Below are 23695 nucleotides of genomic sequence, written 5' to 3' on the forward strand. Positions count from 1 at the left end.
GCATATCACTCCTATTTTGCCATTGCAACATGGATTGCAAACACGTTATAATAGTATTTCACTGAGCTTCTACCTAAAACTTTGTGACAGTGAAGATACAGCCAGCATTAACTGATAATGCTGGTTTGTTAACATGAAAACTTGGTTACCCGGAGTGTTAAAATGCCTATCTCAGCTGGGATACATGAGCTCTCATACTGGGTTTATTACCCTTTGGAAAATGAAATAGTCGTACAACCTGTTGCTTCACTTCCACATTTTGCATTTGCTGCATTTGACTTCCCTGGGATTTTGCTTGATAGCTCTAGTCAGCTGAAAATAACAATACTTTGTGTCTGAACAACGGCTTCCACTCTGATACCTTTACTTATTTTACAAAAGGCACTTTGCTGACATGCAAGGTACATTTACTGACTGATTCTGCTAGCCAAACCGAAACAGGGCTTGAGTTTACTATGATACATGGATTCAGATGACTGAATCCATGCTGCTTGTAAGAATAAGGTTCAAGTTAAAGCCAGCCTTACCCGATCTGTGCATCTCCTGCTTTGTCAGCCACTGGGTGCACTGTCAAGTACTAGAAATGAAGCCCAAAGCAGAAAGAAGTATGCTGAGTTAAATGCCAACACAGACAAGCTTTTCAGGGCCTCATGGTGTTCCTTTTTTTTTTTTTTATGAAAAACAAAAATGAAAACAAAAAAAGTAAGCATGTAGAAATGATTATGCCGATGTGACTTTGGTAGTAGAACAGATCACTGCTGCTTTGTTACTCTATAAAGTGTATCGATGTTTTCCCATATTCTTGGTATTGGCTGGTTTGATCTAAAGTCTGCAATATTTCTAGGAACTTCTATGTTTTAAGCTGTTCTTCCTAGTCACTAATAGTACTACTGAAAATTACAGATATAAGAACTTATCCAGTCAAATTGTAAATCTCATCCTAGTCCTGGTAATTAAGGATTGTATAATATATCTGTTAAATTTATTCCATATTTAAAAGTAGGTTCATTGCAATTATGTATGACCAAAAGACATTGTACTATTAACAGTGACTCATTTATCCTTATCCAAAGATACCTAATATACATGTTTATTGCAATATGGAGGATAGTATTCTTTATTTGCTCTTTATAAGTTTCTTTATTTCACCACCAAAGATAAATAAATTAACAAAAGGAAAGGATGTCAGGAAAGGAAGGAGAAGGTAAAAAAAAAAAAAAAAAAAAGGAACATGTTGCCAAAAAGGATTCAGTTAGTATTTTATTTTTCTAAGCACTGTCTGTTGCTCAATAAGAGCTAATAAAAATATTGGTGCTGAAGTCAAACTGAAGTCAAACTGTAAGACTACATATTTTCTATTTACATTTTGTCTCATAGAATAGCTAATTCTCTCTCATTAGATTATCCTTGTTTCTCACAGACTCTACTATTAATTAAAGTGTTAAATGATGACATACTTTGGGACCACCTCAACTGGGGCCTGACCCCTGTCCCGTTAGGCAACTGGAACATTACCATTCATATGAACATGAGGAAGAATGAAGTCCTTATCTGGGAGATTTCAGAGAAAACATGCCATACTCCAAAAGGAAGCATCAAACAAGCAGATCACTAAAGGCCAAAGGTCAGTAAATAGGTCAATCCCCATCTCCAGGCAAAAAGGTGAAAGTATGTAAAAACTGAACCAGGAAAAATAACGATGAGATAGACATTTAAGATGACAGATATAAGAAAATACAAGACGTGGCTTCTATCTTTGCAACACAAGCTGTCAACATTTTTTCTTGCTTTTTAAAATAAATAAATAACAAATAAGGCAATTCAGATGTTTACTTTCTTTCTTGAGATCAAGACTGCAGTTCTAAATACAAGTACAAACCTACAATGATCCCAAGCATGGTTGCATTAAAATGTAAAATTATTTTTCTCTGTGTTACACATTATGTGAAGCCTGTTTTAAATTAACAAACATTTTAGCAAAACCATTGCTGTGACTGTTTGAAAGTAACGCTGCTTCCAGTTTTATTTCTTACCTCACTGTCTTCTGTGTGCCTGGTACGTAAGATCGTTTCCACATACTAGAAATGGCTTTATAGAGAAAAAGAAAAATAAAAGCAATATAATCCATCAGCAGAATTCTTAACTTTTACATTTATCATACATTTATATAAGCTTCTATTAATAGTATTTGTTAATCTTTTAGGAAAATGCACTTAAAATCTCATGAAAAATGCACTGCAGTATAGTTATTGAAGAACTTAAACTGACTCTAGAATGAAAATGTTCTAAAAGTTTAGATCTTCAGGAGTTCTCCCAGCTCTGCTCCCCAAGCATTTTTTCAATAGTGCAAACTTTTAAATGCTAAAAAAACTGAATGCCACTAATTTCCCAGAAGTGGAGGTTTTATACTTCATCATTCATTCCCTGCTGTGGAAATAGGCTGGATAATGGGGCTTAGCATCCAGTGACTTTAAATTGCTGAATTAGAGGCAAGTCTCATCACAAATTTTGAGTATCTTCAAGAAACATACAAATAATTATAGCTGATTACATTTTTTCTCAATTCTTGACCATGCTCCAGTCGCTTTTGAAAGATGTCTGGTTTCCTACCCTGGAAAGAGGGAGTTCATGAATAAGTGTGTTTAAGGATTATAAAATATTTGATAGCCTTACACTATGCCTCTTTTTAGTACAAGCTAGCATACTCATGTATTTTATCATTTATTTGGAAAAACACAGGAACAGTGTTATGTAATCATGTGGAGGCTTTTCAGCTTCCCAGTCCGGAATATGGAATGAAGAAGCCGTCCCTGCTCCGTGTGTGGGTGTGTGATCCTCCAGTTCTTCCTGGGTTCTGATTTTGCATTTCTAATGAAGCTGAACTGACAAAGCGTGAAAGTGGTCTAAAAGGAAAAACAAAGAAAGTGCCCCTGTTCTCACTGTGCCAAGACTCATCAATATTCCAGCAGCTCGGCTTTCCTCTCTTGTCTGATGTGTTTTTATTTTTTTTTTTTTTCAGAGCTGGGCTGAGTCTCCTCCCCTTTCCTTAACTTACAGGGATAGTAAGTTGCTGTATTCCCAGCACATGCAGATTGTCAGTTTTCTCTGTCTCCCACTCGCTGAACTGCTGTATCTGCTGGGAAATTCCTGCCGTATCTGCCACCTCCATTTGTGTACAACACTGCAAATCTGAAAAGGTGAGCTGATCCATTAATCTGCTGGGGCTTGGGGAATGGAGTCTTCTTTTTTCTCTCTCCTCCTTTGTATGTTACTTAATGTAATGATACTTTTGCCTACAACCATGTTCTCTCTTGATCTTACTGTTAAACTATAGAGGACAGACTAGATGTGTGAATTGTCTTGGAAACAAAAGGCACTGTGAATGAATCTGTGTTTTACAAAATACTGAAAATTAATTGGTTTGAAAAAATCCTTCTTGCACACAGTAGTTGTGTCCAAGCTGGAATATGTAGTAATGTAAATACCTAGTTCAGTCTATGAATGCTTTCACTCTAACAAGTTAAGCATGCATCATTCCGTCACACAGATTTTTGTACTCAAGTGCCAATGTTCCAACATAAGGTAATTCAAAAAGCAGTGATAAAATCCCACCAAAATAAATTTGTTACAATGTGGTATTTTCTGTAAGACAGACTGTTTCAAAACCCTGTGTATTTATAGTTTAACCGCTTCCTAAAAAAGGTATTTAAGCACTAGACTTATTATGATGTTACAGTTGCATTGTGTATAAATAGAGAGACAGATTTCACTGGAAACTACTAACTCTGAACATTTATGAATTTCTAATTTCATCATAAAATCATGATTAATGAACACTTAGAAAACTGGATTTTCAGCCAGGAAAACACTTTGTGCAGACTCTTTTATTAAATAAGTTCATACTAAGGAGACATAAATATTTAATCTTTAAACAAACAAACAAAAATAATATTTTAATGAAGGATTTTTAATACTAAAACATTTTAGGGTTGATTCAGTATTTGATTTCTTAAAATCAGATTATGTCCCCATAGTTGCTGTTGGACCAGGCTAGACATTACTCTGCAATGTGAACTTGTATTATGGTCAGAAGCGACAGGCTAAGTGGGATATAACATATGATGCTTTACAGATGTGGTCTAAATAGTTTATACACTTCAAACATGAACGTTATCAACATAAAACTGTCAAAGGCATATCTTCTAAATTGTGGTTGAGGGATAAATAAACTATTCCTGCTGGGTTTTGCCATGTGAAAAGGAGGAATTCAGACAATGCAGTCAACCATTTGAAAACATCTGAAATGCAGAACGTTTTAAATGTTCCATTTCAAGCAAAATATCTCTCTCCATTGGTTAGAGTAAAGGTGAGCTTGATTTTTTTTTTTTTTTTTTTTAAGATGGTGTGGACCAATGAAAAGTAAGGCTGACAGATAGTTTTAAACGTTGTAATTACTTATACTTCCAGGTGCTGTACCCATTTTATGTTACTATATCTCTAGCAACTGGAAAAAAAAATACAGAATTACAGCAAATTCAGATTAATTTCTGAAGACAGGATACCTATCTGAACAGCTCATAAAATCATTTTCAAAGAGTTCTTCTCACAGCCAACAGCTTAGATGTTTCAAATAATACAAGTTGTACTGAAACATGAAGAATAACCACTTCCATGTAAACATATGGCTAACCATTCCTCTGAAATCTTATTTCTTGTCTTACAGGTTTCTCCAGTACCTCCCACGGAAAAGGGTCTCTCACTTTTCTGAAGGGATTTTGACAGAAGTTAATTGTAAGAGAAAACTTTCTGCAAGACAGATGACTAAAGGGAACGGAGAAGATCCCAAAAGTGGAAGTAGGATGGAACGCTTTCAACAAGGAGTCCGGAAACGTACACTTCTGGCCAAAAAAAAGGTGCAGAGCATAACAAAGGATGATGTTAAAAGTTACTTATTGAGGAATGCCTTTGTGCTCTTCACCGTTGTTGCTGTGATTCTTGGTGAGTAATTTGTTCAATAGGAATATTCTGTTCTCCAATGCATTTGACAGTGACAATTTGACTGGGCAATTTGCATTACAAAAAAGATCCCAAATTCTTCTGAACTGATAAGAGTGTTCTGGCTTGGAGAGTTTGGGCTCTGACACCAGCACGTTGAACTTTTGCAAAGAGCCATTTTAATTATTCTAGGGAAAATTGTGATGAAGGAAATCAGCTGTTCTATGGATTCCCCTCTTAAGGAACCAGGTACAATAGCTGAATGGAGTATTCTCAGCAAAAGCTTCTACCAAAAAAATTTGCAGCAAAATGCTTAAGACGTAATTTTTATTTACCTAATCTAGCCAAAACTAAAACCTTGCAATCATAAACAGAAGTCCTAAATGAATTAATTTAAAATTAAAGGGTGACATTTCTGAGCAAAGTTCTTTATCAGAGTCTCAATCTTTCTAGTTTTCCCTTGACAAATACAAACCTATCAAACCTAAGTACAAGCTTATGCTTGTTCAGTTGCTCACAATCTTACACATGCATCTTTCAGATGCAATTGGGGCAACAATAGAAATGCTACTTGTTCAAAGGACTGCAAGATATCACCTGATTAAATACCTTTTTTAGAACATATTGAATCCAGAATATTAAATAGCACTTAGATTTGGAATGCAAAAAAAGTGTGTATTTAAAATACAGCTACACATTTTGTTCACATAAGTGAATAAAAATACATCTACCCATTTTGTTCACATAAGAAAAAGAATAATCTGACCAAAAATCTGGTCATCTTGCTTTAAATACAGATTAATTTTCTACATGGAACCACCATATGTTCCAAGAAATTATATTCCTTATAGTGTGAGCATTATTATTTTACCATACATTTTTCTTTTTATCTTCTGATCAGTTTAGGTATGAAACTGTGAATCTGATCATCAAAACCCAAATGTTAACACTTAAAGATAAGGGTATAAGTCCTAAACCTACATAGGCCCTAATGCTAATGATGATGCTGTTTAGCATAGATCTACTTGTTCTATGTCTTTCTTAAGGAATTTGCATTTCAGGGATTTATTATTATTTTGTTTGACACCACTACCGCAAGATTATTTTAAATTACTTTCAGCTTTCATAGTCTTTTTCTACAAGAGAGATTTGCATAAGGGTAAAATGAAGTACTTTGTTGCTGTAACAGAAAAACCATTCTCTCATGTTTATCTGTATTGTTTGATCAAAAGTGCTTTTCATTCCTAACTAAGAAATTGTTCAATGCAAAAAAAAAAAAAAAAAAAAAAAGAACCCCTACCATTCATATCAAGGATATAAAGTGTAGGCATTCTATCTACAATTTTCAGGAAAGCAGAACAAACCAAGCAGGTCTTGAAACACCCTCCAACTGCTAAGAAATACAATTCTTCTATCAATATCTGTCTTTACTGGACAACAAGACTAAAGCACTTACAATTGTTTCACTGTCACATAGCTCCAGTGTCACAGACCTCCATAAACTTGGCAATGTGGGAACAGAAATGTAGTCTCAACAAGTGTGTTTACAGTAACTACATGTTCCAATTAGCTTTAGATGAGTAGTGACAAATGAGAGTCCATAGCTTTGCTAGCACCTACAACCATTTCAGAGTACTAGTAAGGCTGGAACAAGCTGGAGAATTGAAAATATGCATCTTAAGATGACTAAAGCTGCTAAAATTATGCTCGTGAACCAGACATATCTGGTGTAATGTTCAGAAAAGAATCTGTTCATTACTGTTATGGAATATTCCAAAATTTTCTCCCATTTCTGGTGTAGTTTTATAGTATACTCATGACTAAAACAGCAAGTTCACACTTGACAGCTCATATAAAGGTAAAACTTCTATTTTGGGAAATTTTTCACTGTTGTGGAAATATTCAGAAGTAGGGAACAAGTAGGGAACAAGTAGGGAAAAATTGGTTTGGAAAAGTATTTTTGGTTGAACTGCATCTGTCTAGTTTGGCAAGAGCAAAACTTCTACCATCTCTCAGGCGTTTGGTGATCTATGCAAAATCAGATGATGAGCTTTTCTAGCAGACAGTAATTAACATCGCAAAATTAATGCACCAGTTAACACCTCTAACTGCCTCATCGAAGATGCTCATATGTAAATATAGGTGGAAACCAAACTATACTCAGGTCAAGGTTGAATCATTTAAAAGAAAATATGCTTAATGCTCTCTGTAGTCAACAAATAGAGACATCAGTTTCTAAGGCTGTCAGTCCGGTAATGTTCATAAAGACTCAACTCAGGAAAACTCAAATTTTATCTTAAAAGAGTGCAACATTTCCTCAGAAACATTTCTTTTAGGTCACTTTTGCCAAGGGATTAAGATGAAAAAGCCTGTTTAATAGAAAGCATTTCTGAATTCTTTGCTGGGCAGGATTGATGCTAGTAGTGGTCAGGTGTATAAGATCGTGTCTTAGCCCAGTTTTAGGACTGTAGCTTGTAGTAGGCATTTGAGTTTGCCAGATAATTTTGTGCCTGTGGAAATAAGCATGAAGCTGCAACATGCTTTTTTTTTTTTTTTTTTTTTTTTTGGTTATGTTTTGTTTATTTTTGTTTTTGTTTTTGTTTTGCATATGGCTATTTTACAGACAAAGCAGAGAATTTCTGGCATGCCCATAATAAGGAAAATATAACCACCTACCCTAACTTCTGCTGGTAATCCAATTCTGAACTAATTTCTAAAGTAAATTTACTAGTTGCTCCAATACAAAAACAATTACTCTTTAATAACGTAATTACAAACATGCCAAAAGTTATAACTCACATTGAGAATTACTTGCACACCATTCTCTCTTTCCCAAAAACCTAAAGAAAGATCTTCTTACTTCACATTTTGGACATTATTGCATCATTATTATGATGCATCATTATTATAATTGTTGCCAATTTTAGGGAAATTTCAAAGCCTTTGAAAAACTTTGAGAAAAAGTGCTCAGCAAAGCGAGTTACAATGAAATTTTTCAAATTCTGCTGGCCCACCTAGAAATATTAAATTAGTTTTTGTGGTTTTTTTTGAAGTGAATCTTGGCAAAAGCCAAAAGATGGGTGAAGTGAATTGGGGAAGCTGACCACTGGTGAATTCAGGGCATCACAATGAGCAGGAGCAATTTTAGGTATGCTAGAGGTCTGGTGGCTCATGGAAAATCTGCAGGAAGTCTTACAAACTTTTAAGTGTTAGCCAAATTACTGGAAAAATCACAGAGGCTGCCCTTTCTCCCATGTTACTTAACTTCATCATCCAGTCCCCAAAATACCGTCCTTTCAGACACCTTCCTCTAGCAGACACTTGATTCTCTGCTACCTTCTGCTTTTCCAAAACTGCTAAAGTCCAGACTTTATTCTGGAAGGACTTTTAAATGCCCAAGAATCTCTTGTGAATTCTGAACTTATACTGAAGGAAAGATCACAGTGCACAGAGGTCCTGAGAAGCTGTTCACAGAGAGGAAGGATGTGAAGTACTATAAAAAGTAGTTTTTGCATAGGTCAGAAGCTATCATAGCCCCTTTCAAAGGGGACAGGAATGGAGCATGTTCTGGAAGCTGGTTTGGGTTTCTGGCTGTGTGAAACTGCTTCCAGTCCTCTGTAATTCAGGCAATCTCACAGTGAATGTGAGAGGTCCATACGTCTATACCAAGTCTGTTCTACAACAGCATGTACCATATGTAGGATCCCCAAACTTTCCAATATCCTCTTAAAAACAAAAACAAACAAACAAACAAAAAAGAAAAAAAAAAAAAGAAAAAAAAAAAAAGAAAAAAAAAAAGAAAAAGCTAGCTTAAATTACAGGGTGAAGATAGCAGTGATGAAGGCATTTCCAATGTCCCTATGGCCCCAAAAAAGTAGCGTTATAAAGTCTGCAGATGATCCTTCATAATACAGAAGGGGGCAGTGGTGGGAGGGAGGGAATGGGGGGAAAGATCTAAAAGATCTGGACCACAAAAAGCTGTGCAGAGCAGCAAATTCACCTATTTCAACACACAACTTGTCCAGACAGCAATTTAAAATGTGTCTTAAGAGGAATAAGTCTGTGATACATGGTTAGATGGAACCACTGGATAACACCCACAAAAAAAAAAAAAAAAAAAGACTTTCTCTTGTGTATTAAAATGACATCTTTTCTGCTAGTGGTAGGTCCTCTGTATCCAATGAAGAGAAGGGAATTTGACCCCATTATACACTGGCAATGTGCACTGTGACAGTGCTCAAGGCAGCCTTGGTAAAATTTGCATGAGAACAAAGCAAAGATCCATCACTGTAAGCAAAACAGCTGTGGGAGGTGAATCCTAGGTGAGAGAATATGGTAAAATATAAAGAGAGAAATGTAATACTGGACAAAAGGATAAGACGTATACAAGAAAATCAAGACAGCTTAGAAACAGCTAAGGAGAAATTCATTCTATTTATGCTGAACTCAGAGGCTGTCTTTGTCTCCATGCTCTCCTAAAGAACCTGTCCAGCATGATTGCTCCTTTTTACTGTGAACTTTACTAGCAATATACTGAAAACAAATATATAGCAATAAATCCCTAAGCCAAGATTAATTTTATTTGAAGTTAAGAAATATTTATAGTTTTGTGGAAAATAAATAAATAAATAAATAAACAGACAACGTATGGTCCTTTAAACGGTGCAACACTTAAAAATTAAAACATGGTCTTCTTCAAAAAGGGGTAAGAAGTATAGAAATACAAAGAAGTGTAATTCTGCTATCTAGTATCCAGTAATAAATGTCAGATGGTGAAACTGTTAAGCTAGTTTAACAGGTACTTGTAAAATAAAATTATGTTCATTTATTATCACAGTCTTAATGTCTTATCATACACTCTGGTGTTAATGAAATGAAACAACCCTAGTTGTCAGACTGCCATACATAGTGTAGTAACATCAGTACACATAGCTGCTCTGTGAATCACAGCTGTGCACTCAGTAATAGTGCAGATATTATTAAAGATACAAAATATGATAAATATTATATTACTAATTTCCTATTTGCTCTAATTTGACAAATCAGTGGTCTAGTGAAGTGGTGCTGAAAAGTAACATTTCTGAGTGGTCATAAATCAATCCAAATAAACAATCATTCACTGCTCTCTTCATACAGTCTGTGGAAATGTAGGCATTGATGGCCTTCTCAAATCTCTCTCTAGAAATTCAATTTAATTTGATTTATGTAATACTACTTCATAAAAGCAGATTTCATGGTTATGGGTGGAATTCAGAACATTAACAGAGCCATTTAGAGTGTTCATGTGATTTCTAAAAGATTTAATGAAAAAATTCCGTGTAATGCTAGTACAACATAACACTCATATTATCAAAGCAGAAATAACAATAGAAAAATTGGCTATATTAAAGACCATTAAGAAACAATTTGGGGTTGTATGAGCATCAGAGAGGACTAAAAAAGACATTTTCAGCAGCAAATCATCTAGTGTTAGAGCTGGCCAGTCCATTCCACTTTTCAACATGTGTGCACTGTAGTCACTATGGTGACTGCAAAGCACTACAAAATCATAAGCATGGTGCTACTGACTTGTATGCTGAGTAAATGTTTAACATCAGTTTCTTACCAGCACCCTAGCTATTTGAAAGACTCAAATGAGTTGTCATTTGCACTGGAATGTCTTTCAGTTGGCCAAAACGAAGGTATAGATGAAGATGGCATGTTCAGTTATTTATTCCTGAAACTTTCATTCTTCCAGTGTGAATCTGTTACATAGTACTCTTGAAATAATCACGCATCTAAAAAATTCTGTGGGTTTTATGATATCAAAGCAAAAGTAGTTGTATTTTTAGGTGAATCAAGATAAAGTGTGTTTGAAAAAGTATGCAAAGAAACCCAATATGAATGAGGTAAATAAAGAAATTCAATCTTCTGAATAAGGTAAAAAAAAAAAAAAAAAAGAAAATTAAAAAAAAAAATGGAAAAGACAAATATAGACATTCTGATGTTTTGTACTGCAGCGTTGATTTTCAGGTCAGGATAAATAGCTACTGGGAGATATTAATTATCTTTCTCATTTTTTTTCATGTCTTCTTTAAAAAGTGAGAACCAGCAACTGCATAAAATAATACATGCAGTCGCATTAGCTGTATATATTCTCTGTCAATCCTCCAAATTCTGTACTTTTATGGTGCATTACATTCAGACTTTGTATGTTATTTATCTTCAGATTAGAACTCAGTATCCTTGGGATTTACCATGTTTTGTCATCTATTTGTTGCCTGAATTAATATAGCCCTGTTCAGCCTGGACCTTTCAAGCAATAAGATAATCTAAGTGATAAATTAAAATAATAATAATAATAATAAATGTAAAGAGCTAAGAGATTTCTTGCTTGTATGATAATTTCTTGAAACTTCTCCATATTCACAGAGTATGCTAATGTCTATAATGTGTATTATGAAGCAAATAGGCTCCTAAACATGCAGTTTTAATTCATATCATTGACACAACAATGACCCCCCCCCCAAAAAAAAAAAAAAAAAAAGTGTTTGGAATAGGGAAGATACTATGAAAAATAGGGAAAGAAAGGAAATTATTCCTGGTAAATTTCAGTAAGTGCTGGATTACTCCATTTATTACATCAGCCCAAGAGAGCTGGAATTGTACTGACACTGTGTGTACTTTTAAACAACATGATGAAAACCCAGAATATATAAGCTCTTTAAAGCCACGCAAAGTAAGTATATTTTGATAAGAGATTTTATAAAATGTTTTTGGATTAAAAAATAATAATAATAATCGGTCCATGGAACTATAAAAGAGTGAAAAGGAAAACATTTAAAAATGTTTTAAAAGGAAAGGAGGCAAAGAAAAACAGAAAGACAACATGAGAATCAGAAGGATACAAAAGTGTTATTGCTATCCATGCATTGTAGTTGTACTCCCATGATCTTTCTCTGGCAGTAGTTATATCCACCTTTTGAACCTCGTCTAATTCCTTAAACTGAAGAAATTAATTTTCTTTTGTTACATTTAACATGGCTACCTACTCTTTATTGGTATTGTTATAAGATCATAAATGGAAATCAGCTTAGCAGTTATACACTCTGTGTTTGGTATTCACCATTTTGATAACTTGGTATAACAGAAAATTCATTTGTTCAAGAAAGGTCTATAAAAGGTGGGACTTACATGGTAAGTATAATTTACACTGATCCTTCAAACTGGCTGTAGTAAGTATTTCTGCCATTCACAAGGACCAGATTAAAAAATACAGAAGTTACAATTGTGTGAGTATAACAGGGCTGTTAATAAAGAAATTTCTGGGAGTACTAACAAAAGACCATTGATGAATTAGACTGCTGCATATTTTTTGATGTTTTTTTGAAATCTTTTTATTTTTACATACATGGAACAAAAAAGGATGTACTACCTAGCTTTTCAAAGTCTGAAATGTAAGGGAAGCTACATGTGGAATCCAAAGCTCAGACCCAGATGTCTTTATAGTGCATGGATGAGAGAGGGCAGATTCAAAAGGTGACCCCACAAGTGCACAAAGCAAACATGTAAATGCTTAAAACTTGCCAGGAGGAAGGCAGGATTGAAGCAGATTACATTCCCACTCCTTGCTGAGTGAGTAAGAACCATGCCAGATATTTTCACCTAATCAAGATCCAGAAACAGATGAACCCTCACCTTGGGAATGGTGTCAACAGTGCTTGAGGAACTGGCTCACACTTTTCCTTTAAAAACTGAAGTTACAGGATGGATTCCACCATTCGTTTCAAAGTTCTGTCATTGGGCAGAATGAAATGCAAGACTTCTAAAGGCAAATGTGTATACCAAATACATATACCTAATGGCTAAAACAAGCAAGGAGCCCCAGGTTGTTAAGCAAAACTTGAAGCAAGAACAGTAACACAGAGCATCCCAAATCCAGCTGATTTTCTGCACGTGTGTGTCAGACATGTTCAGATCAGTTTCTAGGCCCTCTGTACTTACACTGGGTAAAGGCAAATTGATGTTTAGGTTATGGCAATTCCGAGAAAAACACAAACAGAACTGTGAGAAGTGATGGGTCTTCCAAAATGAATGGATTAACTTTAATGTTATTAACTTTATGGATTCCCAGCACTAAGCTTTTTTACCTAGAGGGACTTTGAAGGTCACAATTTGGACTCAGGTACTTACTTTGTGATTAAGTATTGTTCCAGGTGCCAGTTTCCCTTTGCTGTTTTTGTGACCTTTAAGGTAGAGAAATTCTTCCATTCTGAATAATGACTAACAGTAAGAAGAGGGTAACTATATATATAGCCTGTATGCCAGCTATATCCAAATCAATTCTCTGTGGTACACTTTCAGAATCACAGACCACCCACTGTATCCCTCAAATGACAACTTGTAAGAAGTCAGTCAGTTAAAAAGCTCATATGAGACTTCTTTTGAATCAACTGAAATAAAACAGTTTTGAAATTCATTTATTGAAAGAGGCTGTTGAACAGCATACTGAATAGATGGGAAATGCTAGTTAAGTATATTTTCATTGAAGTCATAATAGGGAAAGAGAGGCTCACTTAACAAAATCAAATAGCTAGAGACTTGAAAGCATCCTAGCTGTCTTTTTGAAAAGATTATGTGACTCCATAAATTTCAGTCACAAACCTAAATGTGTTATTGAAAGAATATACTGGGTGATAAATCTAAATAAGGGATTACAGTAATACTTAAACCTGATATTGCAGAAATCTTGTATTCTAGAACAGGAAATCCTTCTCAGTCTGTCCAGGTTGTTTGCATGTGTCAGCAAAATACTGGATGAGAAAGAATCTTTAAAATCTTCCAGTGAAGTCTGCCACATGAGTTATGTTCCATGACCAAACAGTTCTGGCACAGGCGTATCTTGATTCAACAAAAACTTAATCCTCAGTGGCAAACACCTCAATTACAGATTTAGACTATCAGCACTAAGTTAAATTAACAGGTGGTTTTGTAGGAATGAGAAGTTGGGCTAGCTCCACAGAGATATGAATGCGTAATGTGAACCTCCCACAAATGATCATATAAAACTGCACATCAAGGAAGCCAAGCCTGTAATGAAGTGTTTTGAGATATATGTCTAAGGTGGAATTTTAAAAACTCAAATAAAGGCAACTATCAAGGTCTAACCTCAGGCTCTCTGTTAGAGTACACCAGAAATTCTTCAGAGTAGAACTGTTTTCTGAGTACATTTGCACAACGTTCTTGGCATTGAGAGATCTCAATCTCATTGACTGATTCCTGAGTGTTGTTGTACTGTAAAAAAAACAAAAAAAAAAACAAAAAAAAACAAACAAACAAAAAAAAAACATAATAATACAGATGGGCAGATATAACTGTTGAAGAGAAAAAGGGAATTTGGTGCTGTTAAGGACTATGTCAGCTTCCTGTTGAGGAAAAACAGGCAGGAAAGTAACTATGTAAACTTTACAAGAGATCAGCCTTCTTATCTGTTGGGAATTATTTTTTATGGGAGTAAAAACAAGAGCATTAGTCAAGAAGGTGGAGCTGCAAAGTAAACCCAGGCATGAAAAAAGTTATGACAGTAATTTTGTAAAACACTAAGTAATATCTTAACTCTAGACAATACTTCAGAAAATGTACCCTGACATTTTTTTTTAATGCTGGATCTTTTTTTTATGAGAAAGACAAAATTCATGAATTTTACTGGAATTATATGTCATTTTATGCAGCAAAACCAGTTGTAGTCTGTCTTTCAATAAAGTATTTTGTGTGAGAATGAAATTAGGAATATAGAAAATACAGAAACACTTCTAGAAAGACAAGGGAAAAATCAAGAAAAAAAAAAAAAAAAAAAAAGACCAACAGAGAAGCCTAGGTTGGACAAAAAGAGAATGATATTTTTGATGTGTTATCAAAGGGAGAAAATTGAGTGGGGAAGAAAGGCAAATGAACTAAATAACTAGAACATGGAAACAATGTTACAAGGATAACAGTGGAGCCAAAAAGCAGCAGAGCACAGATTTCAATGGTTTGTTGGTGGTGCTGGTGGCATTTTTGTCTGCTTAAATTTTCTTACAGCACTCAGATGTTTTTATATCCTCAGATTTAGTACACAAAATATCCTCATATAGGCTGTATCTCATAAAGCAGTGATTTTACTTATTGCTTAGTTACATCAGTTCTTCTGCACAGCTCCATACACCTCATTCACACCATATGCCTTCTGTCCACAAAATCCAAGGAAGAGATGCTATGTCTGCAGCTGAAAACAATGTGTGAGTTGCCCAGTCATAGCTATCAAGGTGTTTCAGAAGTTCAGGCCCCTAAAGTTAGTCATTAACAGGCAGACGATTTGAGTCTCCTAAGTTTGAGATGCAAACTCAGTGCCCTGCAAAACTATATTAACTTAGTTATAAATGCTTATAAAATACATGAAAATTACAAAATGCCTCTTGATCTCTGCAAATTGTACCCGCAGAGGTACAAGTTACAAGTCTGTTACAAATCTGGTGTGATTTTGGAAGGTAACAGCCCTCAATGAATGAAGGAGATCTTCAGGGTCAGGGTCAGGAGGCAAGCGCTGTTGACTCAATGGCTGCAGCACTGCCACTCTGCCTCCACTTGGTACAGTTGGGAGCACCATGGCACACGTGTGATGCCTGAGGAAGGGTAGCACAGCAACTTCTCTTCTGATACAGGGAACAACTCTTTGACATCAGTGTAACTCTTACTCCAGTTTACATTTGTTTTTCTCCAGATATGTCTCTTTTTATAGCCTTAGAATTCTATCCAGAAGGAATCTGAGGCTTTTTGTCTGCTGTTTCTGATCTTTCACAGCTTAATTGAAGCAGGAGTTTCAGCTGAATCCGTTGATGTCTGGGAGTCTTAGAAAGCCCCAAGTTTCATGGGTGCATGCGCAGCAGACTCTGTAGGATGTAGGTAATGACCAGCCTGCCACCACCACTACATGCCACCCAGGACTCCCAGGGGTAGCCCACTTGTGTACAATAGTATAGTGCATCCTGACTCAAACAGGTTTGGTTCTGGTTTTGGTTTTGTTTGTTTTTATACACAGATAAACCAGGTAGTTCTTTAGTTCTTTTTTTTTTTTTTTTTTTCCCAGAAGAATTAAGTTAATATTTTGCTTCTAGAACTGTCCCACGCCACAGTCTCATATCACAGGCTTCTGGGTTCCAAGCAGGTCTAGGATATTTGTCTCTCTCAAAGGACTTCTCCCCTGACTTCTGTCAGCATCTCTCTTCAGCAAAGGAAACAGATCTGTTTGTGTCCAAATTGACCCATAATCTGCTTCACTATATTGACCTGTGAGAGCTACTTTGAGCACAGCTCATGAACATCATGGCATTAAAAGTGCAGGAACACATCACAGGGATATTCAGCTATAGATGTGAGATTCTCTGATGGGCCTCTATCATTTGAGAGCTGTAGAGAAAAGTCAGCTAATTTATTAGGCCAATTCATACCAGGTCTTCTTCAGGTCTCAAAAAGAGCAGCAAGTGCTTGTTGAAAATAATTAGTCCTCAGAAAGAGAGAATTGAAGGAACTCCAAGATACCTATTATCCCCAATTCTGGATGGCTTGTGAGGAAGTGTAACTGATAAGGTTGCTTAAGGGTATGTTTTTGTGATCAATTAATCCAGTCTTACTCTGCCATAGGTTGCATACTTATAGCCCCAACTGTTTTTTGTTTGTTTGTTTGTTTGTTTGTTTTCTCCACTTTCAATTACACCAGCACTCCTGCCATCCAGCACAGCAGTAAACAAGTCCACAGAAGTAAACTGGCAGAAAACTGTCCCAGTAAAAATAGTTCCTCTCTAGTTCAGCTCCCAGATTAGATCATCTCAGTATTTGACAAGTACAAGTGCACTAAAGCAGTAAAAATTTGGATCAGTTTAACCTGTAGCAATTTGGTGCTCTCTACAACATAATCCCCCTCAGTTTGATGCCATATGTGCCCATCCTTACCTTTGCTTTTTTGCCCACCACAGGACTTCCAGGAGTAAACAGCCTGGAATTACCTCTCCTGAACCAAGGGGACTTTCCTATTTTGGGAATGAAGACTCACAGAGAGCTTTTTCAGTTATCCCACCAAATACACTTTATGTTAAAGAGCTTTAGAGAGATCTTACGCGTCTAGGATAAAAAAGGTTGAGGAAATGTAATAAGGCAGCACTGATGACTATACATGTATAATAAAAGATATAGTTCTCAAATGCTTAAGAGCAGTAACAGCTACAAACATAAACTGAATAAGTAACTAAAAGTAACCATCTAGCTACTAAACAACAGTTAGCATAATGAGCCAATCTTTAAGATAAAATTGGTAAAAATAACAACCCCACCACCACCACCACACACACAAAATAATAGTACTAAAGAAAAAATTGCTGCAGTATTTAAGTATCTAATATTTATGTTAGGCACCTAGCATTTTGGTTCATCAAAATGGCATCAAAAGGATGCCCACATAAGGAAAACCAGAAAGGAAGAAAGGATCAGGTAGTATAAAGGAGAGTAAGGGGAATAGGAAGCGAGGAGAAGGGTAAGTATAAACTTGTGAAAGCAAAAATAGATGAAGAGCTTATGAACTATTATTGTCGGCAACTTAAAGTATTTCTTATCATTTAGAGAGGTTATTTACCTGTTTGCCTCAAGTAAATACAGTTGAAACCTTATCTGAAAATGGCTGTTAGAAGAAAAGGTGTCAGAACAAAATGCTAAATTAAGCAGAAACAAATGACCCAAAGAACAAAAGCATTCATTCCAAGGCTCTGCAAGAACATAAGAATGAAATGGTTGTGCAGCTAACAAAAATATACAATGTCCCATTAAACTGGTAGGAGCCTGATTCTCTTACTGGCTGTAGCCCAACTTCTGTTATAGAACAAAATGTTATTTGCTCACTGGTTACAAGATATTCAGAAAGATCGCTCTTAACAGTAGTTATTTTAGTGATCATTCTACCTAGTCTAAGGTAATCTTTCCCAATTATAATGAAACTTTTTATTTCTTGCTTGAAAAGAAAAAGTCTATATGCCCACTGTTAAAGAAAAGGATATTGACACAGCTCTCATTTAGCAGTGTTTTGAGATTTACTGGTAAGAATCAGAAGATCTTATTTAAAGGGCAATTTTTACACTGTTAATATATCATCTAGTAATTTCCCCTTGAAAGATGTTTGAGTGATTTATGATCAATTAAAGAATAAAACTGCTAGATTTTGTACTTTCTGCATGAAAATATAGAGAGCATAGGCATTATAAAAATATACACACCAAATAATTTTATGGGTTTATTTCCTGTGTGTTTCTGATGCAAGAGAGAGGAAACACTGATAAGGATTCATTATAAAAATTCAGAATTCACTTATTTAACAGAATTGTTGCTATTGTTCACTTAAAATACCATGCCATTTCTTAGGAGCTTCCTTATTGCCTTGAAATAATCAGTTAGTTGAATCAGGGAAAAAACAAACAAACAAACAAACAAACAAAAAGCTGTCCTCCACTCTTTATTAAATTTTCATACCTAATTCATCTAAATAGGTTAAGGAGGAGGATAGAGACTTCCCTAAAGTTTTTAAGTAAGCATTTAGATCTGGGTAAAACCCAGTCTATCATCTTCTAGGAGTTATGGTTAATTTTTTTAACTGATGTGGTGTTTTAAACCCATGAGTGGGTGTACAACATTTATCTATTTCATCTATATAACACAAAGAATTGTGTGAAACAGTTTTCTACCTCTGTAAGACCAAGGTATTTTGTAATGTAGTTAAGAAACTTTTCACTTTTTCCTTGAAGTATTTTAAAGTTCATTTGTAAATGAACTTTAGGAAAAAAAAAAAAAAAAAAAAAAAAAAAAACAAGCAAACAAAAGGATTCTGTTAAGAAATCTACGCTTTCTTGCAGTGTGGATATGGTACACCATTGTTGTGGTTTAACCCAGCCAGCAGCTAAACACCACACAGCCGTTCACTCACCCTTCCCTCTCCCTCTCTGGGATGGGGGAGAGAAATGGGAAAGTGAAGCCTGTGAGTTGACATAAAGACAGTTTATTAAGACAGGAAAATAATAATAGCAACAATAATAATAGCAATAATGATGATAATAGTACTACTACTAATAATGTGTACAAAATAAGTGATGCATAATGTAATTGCTCGCCACCCGCTGACCGATGCCCAGCCTAACCCCGAGCAACCGCCCACCCCTCCCTGGTTAACCACCCCTATATATTGTTCAGCATGATGTCAGATGGTATGGAATACCCCTTTGGCCAATTTAGGTCAGCTGTCCTGCCTGGGTCTGTCCCCTCCAAGCTCCTGCTGCACCCCCAGCCTGCCCGCTGGCAGGACAGAGTGAGAAGCTGAAACGTCCTTGAGTTGGTGTAAGCACTGCTCTGCAACAATTAAAACACAGGCATGTTATCAGCACTCTTCTCATCCTAATCCAAAACATAGCACCCTACCAGCTACTAGGAAGAAAATTAACTCTGTCCTAACTGAAACCAGGACATATATCCACCCCTTATTCCATACCATTTATGTCATGCTCAGGTTACACTCTTTCTAATACATTCTAATTAGTCACCATTTTCATCTAGGGTATATAGCAATCATGGTATTGACAATATACAGTATTATATAATAATTAACATGATACAATTCAACTCATGGTCTATTCTCACCCAGTATTAAATCCCCTTGAGGTACACACCAGACCTCCCCATTCTTTTGCATTACCCACCAAGTGCATCCAGGTCCCTGAGCAAAAGCAATCCCACGAATGGGTTTGCCTTTTCTTGAGGCAGGAGTAGCCCAGACTGTCTTACCCAACGCATTTCTTAAAGGAACTACAGGAACTTTATCCCCTTCTACAGTATGAAACAGGTTTGATTGGGCAGGTCCAGCTCGGCTGGCAGATCCCCTAGTATTGACTAACCAGATGGCTTTTGCAAAATGTGTATCCCAATTGTTGAATGTCCCAGCACCCATTGTTTTCAGTGTAATCTTTAATAGTCCACTGTATCGTTCGACTTTCCCAGAAGCTGGTGCATGATAGGGGATGTGATACACTCACAGGAGGAAAATTAACTCTGTCCTAACTAAAACCAGGACAACCATTTACCATTTGGGAAGTTAGGCTCTAATATCTTAGATTAGTTGTCCTTTTCTGTTATTGAGGGCAGACAGAAACCTGCACAACAGGTTGTGGGAGCATATTTCACACAAGGCTTTGTTTCATTACAATTTTCAGAATTAATCAGAAACTTGAAACTTTTACAGAGAAAGGCCAGCTCCAGTATTTACTCTTCTCAGTCTTGACTGTGGGGCTCGCTTATCAGTACAACACTAACCATGCACAGGTGTGGATGTTTGTTGAAATACTGTACAACTTCCAAAAGTTTAGTACCTCATACCATGTCTAATTTCCAAAATTCATGTTGATACTTTTCTTTGTGCCTGTCTTTAAATTATCATGTTATCATAAATGTTTTAAACCTGTGAACGTTGGCCCTAAATTTAGAGCTATCTTATCAACTTCCACTTGTCTGCTTCAATCTTATATTTTTTTGTTAATAAAACTTTGACATGAGTTAATATCTAGTACCTAGATATTTAAACTGAGAACTGAAAAAGAAATTTATTCTTCATATTTTCTAAAATCAAGAGAGGATGGTAAAACCATGCTATTCTTCTTTCTTTAACAGACTAAAAACAAAAAATTCATTTCTTAAATTCCTTCTTCTGTACTCAAGATCACTATGTTAACACAATTTTCAGGCCTTTGAAGCAATAGTAATTATATTTTACAGGTAGGGAAACTGAGTCAGGGGAAGTTGTTTTGGCTTCACATAGATCAATGCTAAGATTAAGGCTAAAGAATTAGTAACCATCAGATGTCAGCCCAGGTCACCAGGGCACATTCCTTCCATGTAGTAGAATTTTTTTCTAGTAAACTGCAGTGGTGGGCAATACTGTAATAATGCACAAAACATATTAGGACAAAAAAAAAAAAAAAGCTCAACAGATTTGCATGGTGCTTCAGGAACTCACTCTCACTACCAACAGTACTCAATGAAACGGCCATCTGCTTGGGCCCTGATTCTTTCTTAACGCACTTTGTACAGCTTGGACAGTAGAGGACCAGATAATAAAGCCCTTACAGTATAGCATAAGGACTAGTTCTTATAGCAGCCTTAGAAGCCCTCACTAACTTCACAGAGGCTTTGTACTGGTGCAGAGATTAATCCATGTGGAACTAATTGCAGGACTGCAGCCTAAGTAAGAGACTGGTCTATCTCTATTTGCTTGTTATCCAGTTGTCAAAATGTACTGCTCATTAAGTGCAGAAACAAAGGGTCCAGATGAATTCTTTATATCTGAGAAATGTGTTTTCCATATAAAAAGAAAATAAGCAGTAACACTGCAGTGGAATTTAAAATATTACTGAAAATAAAGGAACATTAATGCAGGTTTTCTGAGACCCTTTCTCTATGTGGTTTGTGATCTACTTTTACTTTAAAAATAATCTATGCAAAATGCACTTTAACTACCTGAGTCCATGGAATATGAATGAGGCTAAAATAAATACTTTCCACTACCATACCTCTCTTCTGTAGTGTGAACTCCATGATTTGTTCCAGTTGTACTCTAATCACTTTTCCTCCATCCTGTAATATTGGAGTTTTCTGTCCTACTTTTTTCTGGACTCTTCTAACCTAAACAATCTGCTAAATCCCTAGCAGCATGATCAGACAGACAGGGGTCACTAATATGAGGGTTTTATCACCAGCAGATGGTAATGAGCTGGTGTAGAGGAGGCATAACTGTATATTTTACCTTGCAAAATTTTGACACAAATATATTATCTACTGTATAGATTTATAGATTTACAAATCAAAAATCCTGTTTAAAAAAAAAAAAAAAAAAAAAAAACAAAAAGCATGAAGTGATAAGAACTGGACCTAGTCAATGTTATTGCACCATCAGCTCTAGAAGTGAACCTGAGTGCTCTACTGCCTATCATCACTGAGGATGCAGTTCCATTAAAAGTTTTAGGACACCTGAGTTTACTTGGCTGCCAAAAAGGGCAGTCACACTTTTTCAAGGCACATTTCTACCTATTCCTTTGTGGAGCTACCAAATCTTGTGCAGCCATGCGAACAAGTCACCTCAGTGATTTGACCTGGCTGAAAATTAACCCAGTAAAATAAATTATTTCTGCAACAGTAACAATTCTCTGATCCAACTTTCTATACAGGGGCAATTAGCATAAATGACAGTGCTAGACAGTGGGCAAGAAGTCAGGAGTGCAAAAGACAGATAGTTGAATTTCACTACCTGTATCGTTAAGGAGTGCTCAAGATACAGCTATGTGTTGCTCAGCTGGATATAGAAGACCTACATCATATAGGCACCAAACTACTTACTGCTCAGCACATTGTAATGAGTAGTGTTAATTAAGCAAATAATGAAGTAAGAAAATAAGGCAATTCATGCCAGGTGAGGAAGTCCCAGCTGAGAAGTGTGAGTTGCCACACATCAGCCTGCCTATGGCTTCCATTTTTAAATATCTGTCAAGTACCATTTATCTGTTCCTAGCAAGATAAATGGATTTAGGCACTCCCTCACCCCACAGCCTCAGGCATTGAAACCCACCACTTAATTATCCAGCAAGACCTTGTAACACCCATTAAATGCTTCTTTGCATGTGCTTGTGCGTCTGAAGGTAGGCATGTGTAAAGCCTACTTATATCCTGGTGCTGTTTTGCTGGGTAAAGACCTAACCACAAGGGGATTCTCAGCTAAGTCTCTCCTGGTTATCTCATCCAATCTGAAGCATGTCTACAGGATCAGGCCCAACAGAGAAAACAGGCATGAACAAGACTTCTGAGAGTTGGTGACTAGTATACATATGCATTTCATATATGATTACACTCAAAATCTCAGAAGTCAAAGCACTCTGCTGCAGTCGTAGAGACTGTTTCCCTTTCATTAACACTCAAAATGTACCTTTTACACAAATCCTGATTTTATAAAATTGAAATGCAATCAACCTTCTGGATCTGTTACAGTGAAAAATAATTCATTGGCTTCAGTAGGACTACTCATATAAGTAGCTGATATTTGGGAGAGCAAATCAGGAGTGCAATCCAGAGCATAGTAAAAAATGCATATTGCAATCAGGTATGTCAACTAACTAATATATACATATACATGTTTAGATGTTACTACTACTATAAAATAACATTATGACTATCTTTTCTCTCTCTCCAGGTGTAATTCTTGGATTTTCTCTCCGTTCATACAAGATGAGCTATCGGGAAGTCAAGTACTTTTCCTTTCCAGGAGAACTACTCATGAGAATGCTGCAAATGCTGGTCTTGCCACTAATTGTGTCCAGCTTAGTCACAGGTAAGCAAAAAAAAATTATTCTGAAGTTTTCTTTTAATTACATTGATAAACATGTACACAGTGAATAACGAAACAACAGAAAAAAATATTCCAAGTGCTAGAACAGAAGCATTAAGAATTACAGGGAAGGAAGGAGGGAAGGAAGGAAACACTGTTTCTGTTGTTAATTTCATGTGATCATTTATGTCTTGCCATTCCACCTAAGTTTCATGAAAGACCTCTCTTTTATGGATATTCAGGATGTAACTGTGATGTGTTTATCCTATTAATTATCTGAAGAAA

The 23695-nt window shown here is 35.9% G+C and overlaps 1 protein-coding gene across 1 annotated transcript in view; it reads left to right on the forward strand.

Moving 5' to 3' along the window:
- The first annotated feature begins 3043 nt into the window (after positions 1-3043).
- Positions 3044-23695, forward strand: part of SLC1A3 (solute carrier family 1 member 3) — a 62193-nt gene continuing 41541 nt past the window's right edge. The window contains exons 1-3 of the mRNA XM_084503117.1: positions 3044-3197; positions 4724-4998; positions 23276-23413. Of these exons, the coding sequence (XP_084359243.1) occupies positions 4818-4998; positions 23276-23413 (319 nt within the window). The 5' untranslated portion in view covers positions 3044-3197; positions 4724-4817. The remainder of the gene's footprint in view (positions 3198-4723; positions 4999-23275; positions 23414-23695) is intronic.

Source organism: Aythya ferina (genome assembly GCF_964211825.1).
Source record: "Aythya ferina genome assembly, chromosome: Z".
Classification (NCBI taxonomy): domain Eukaryota; kingdom Metazoa; phylum Chordata; class Aves; order Anseriformes; family Anatidae; genus Aythya; species Aythya ferina.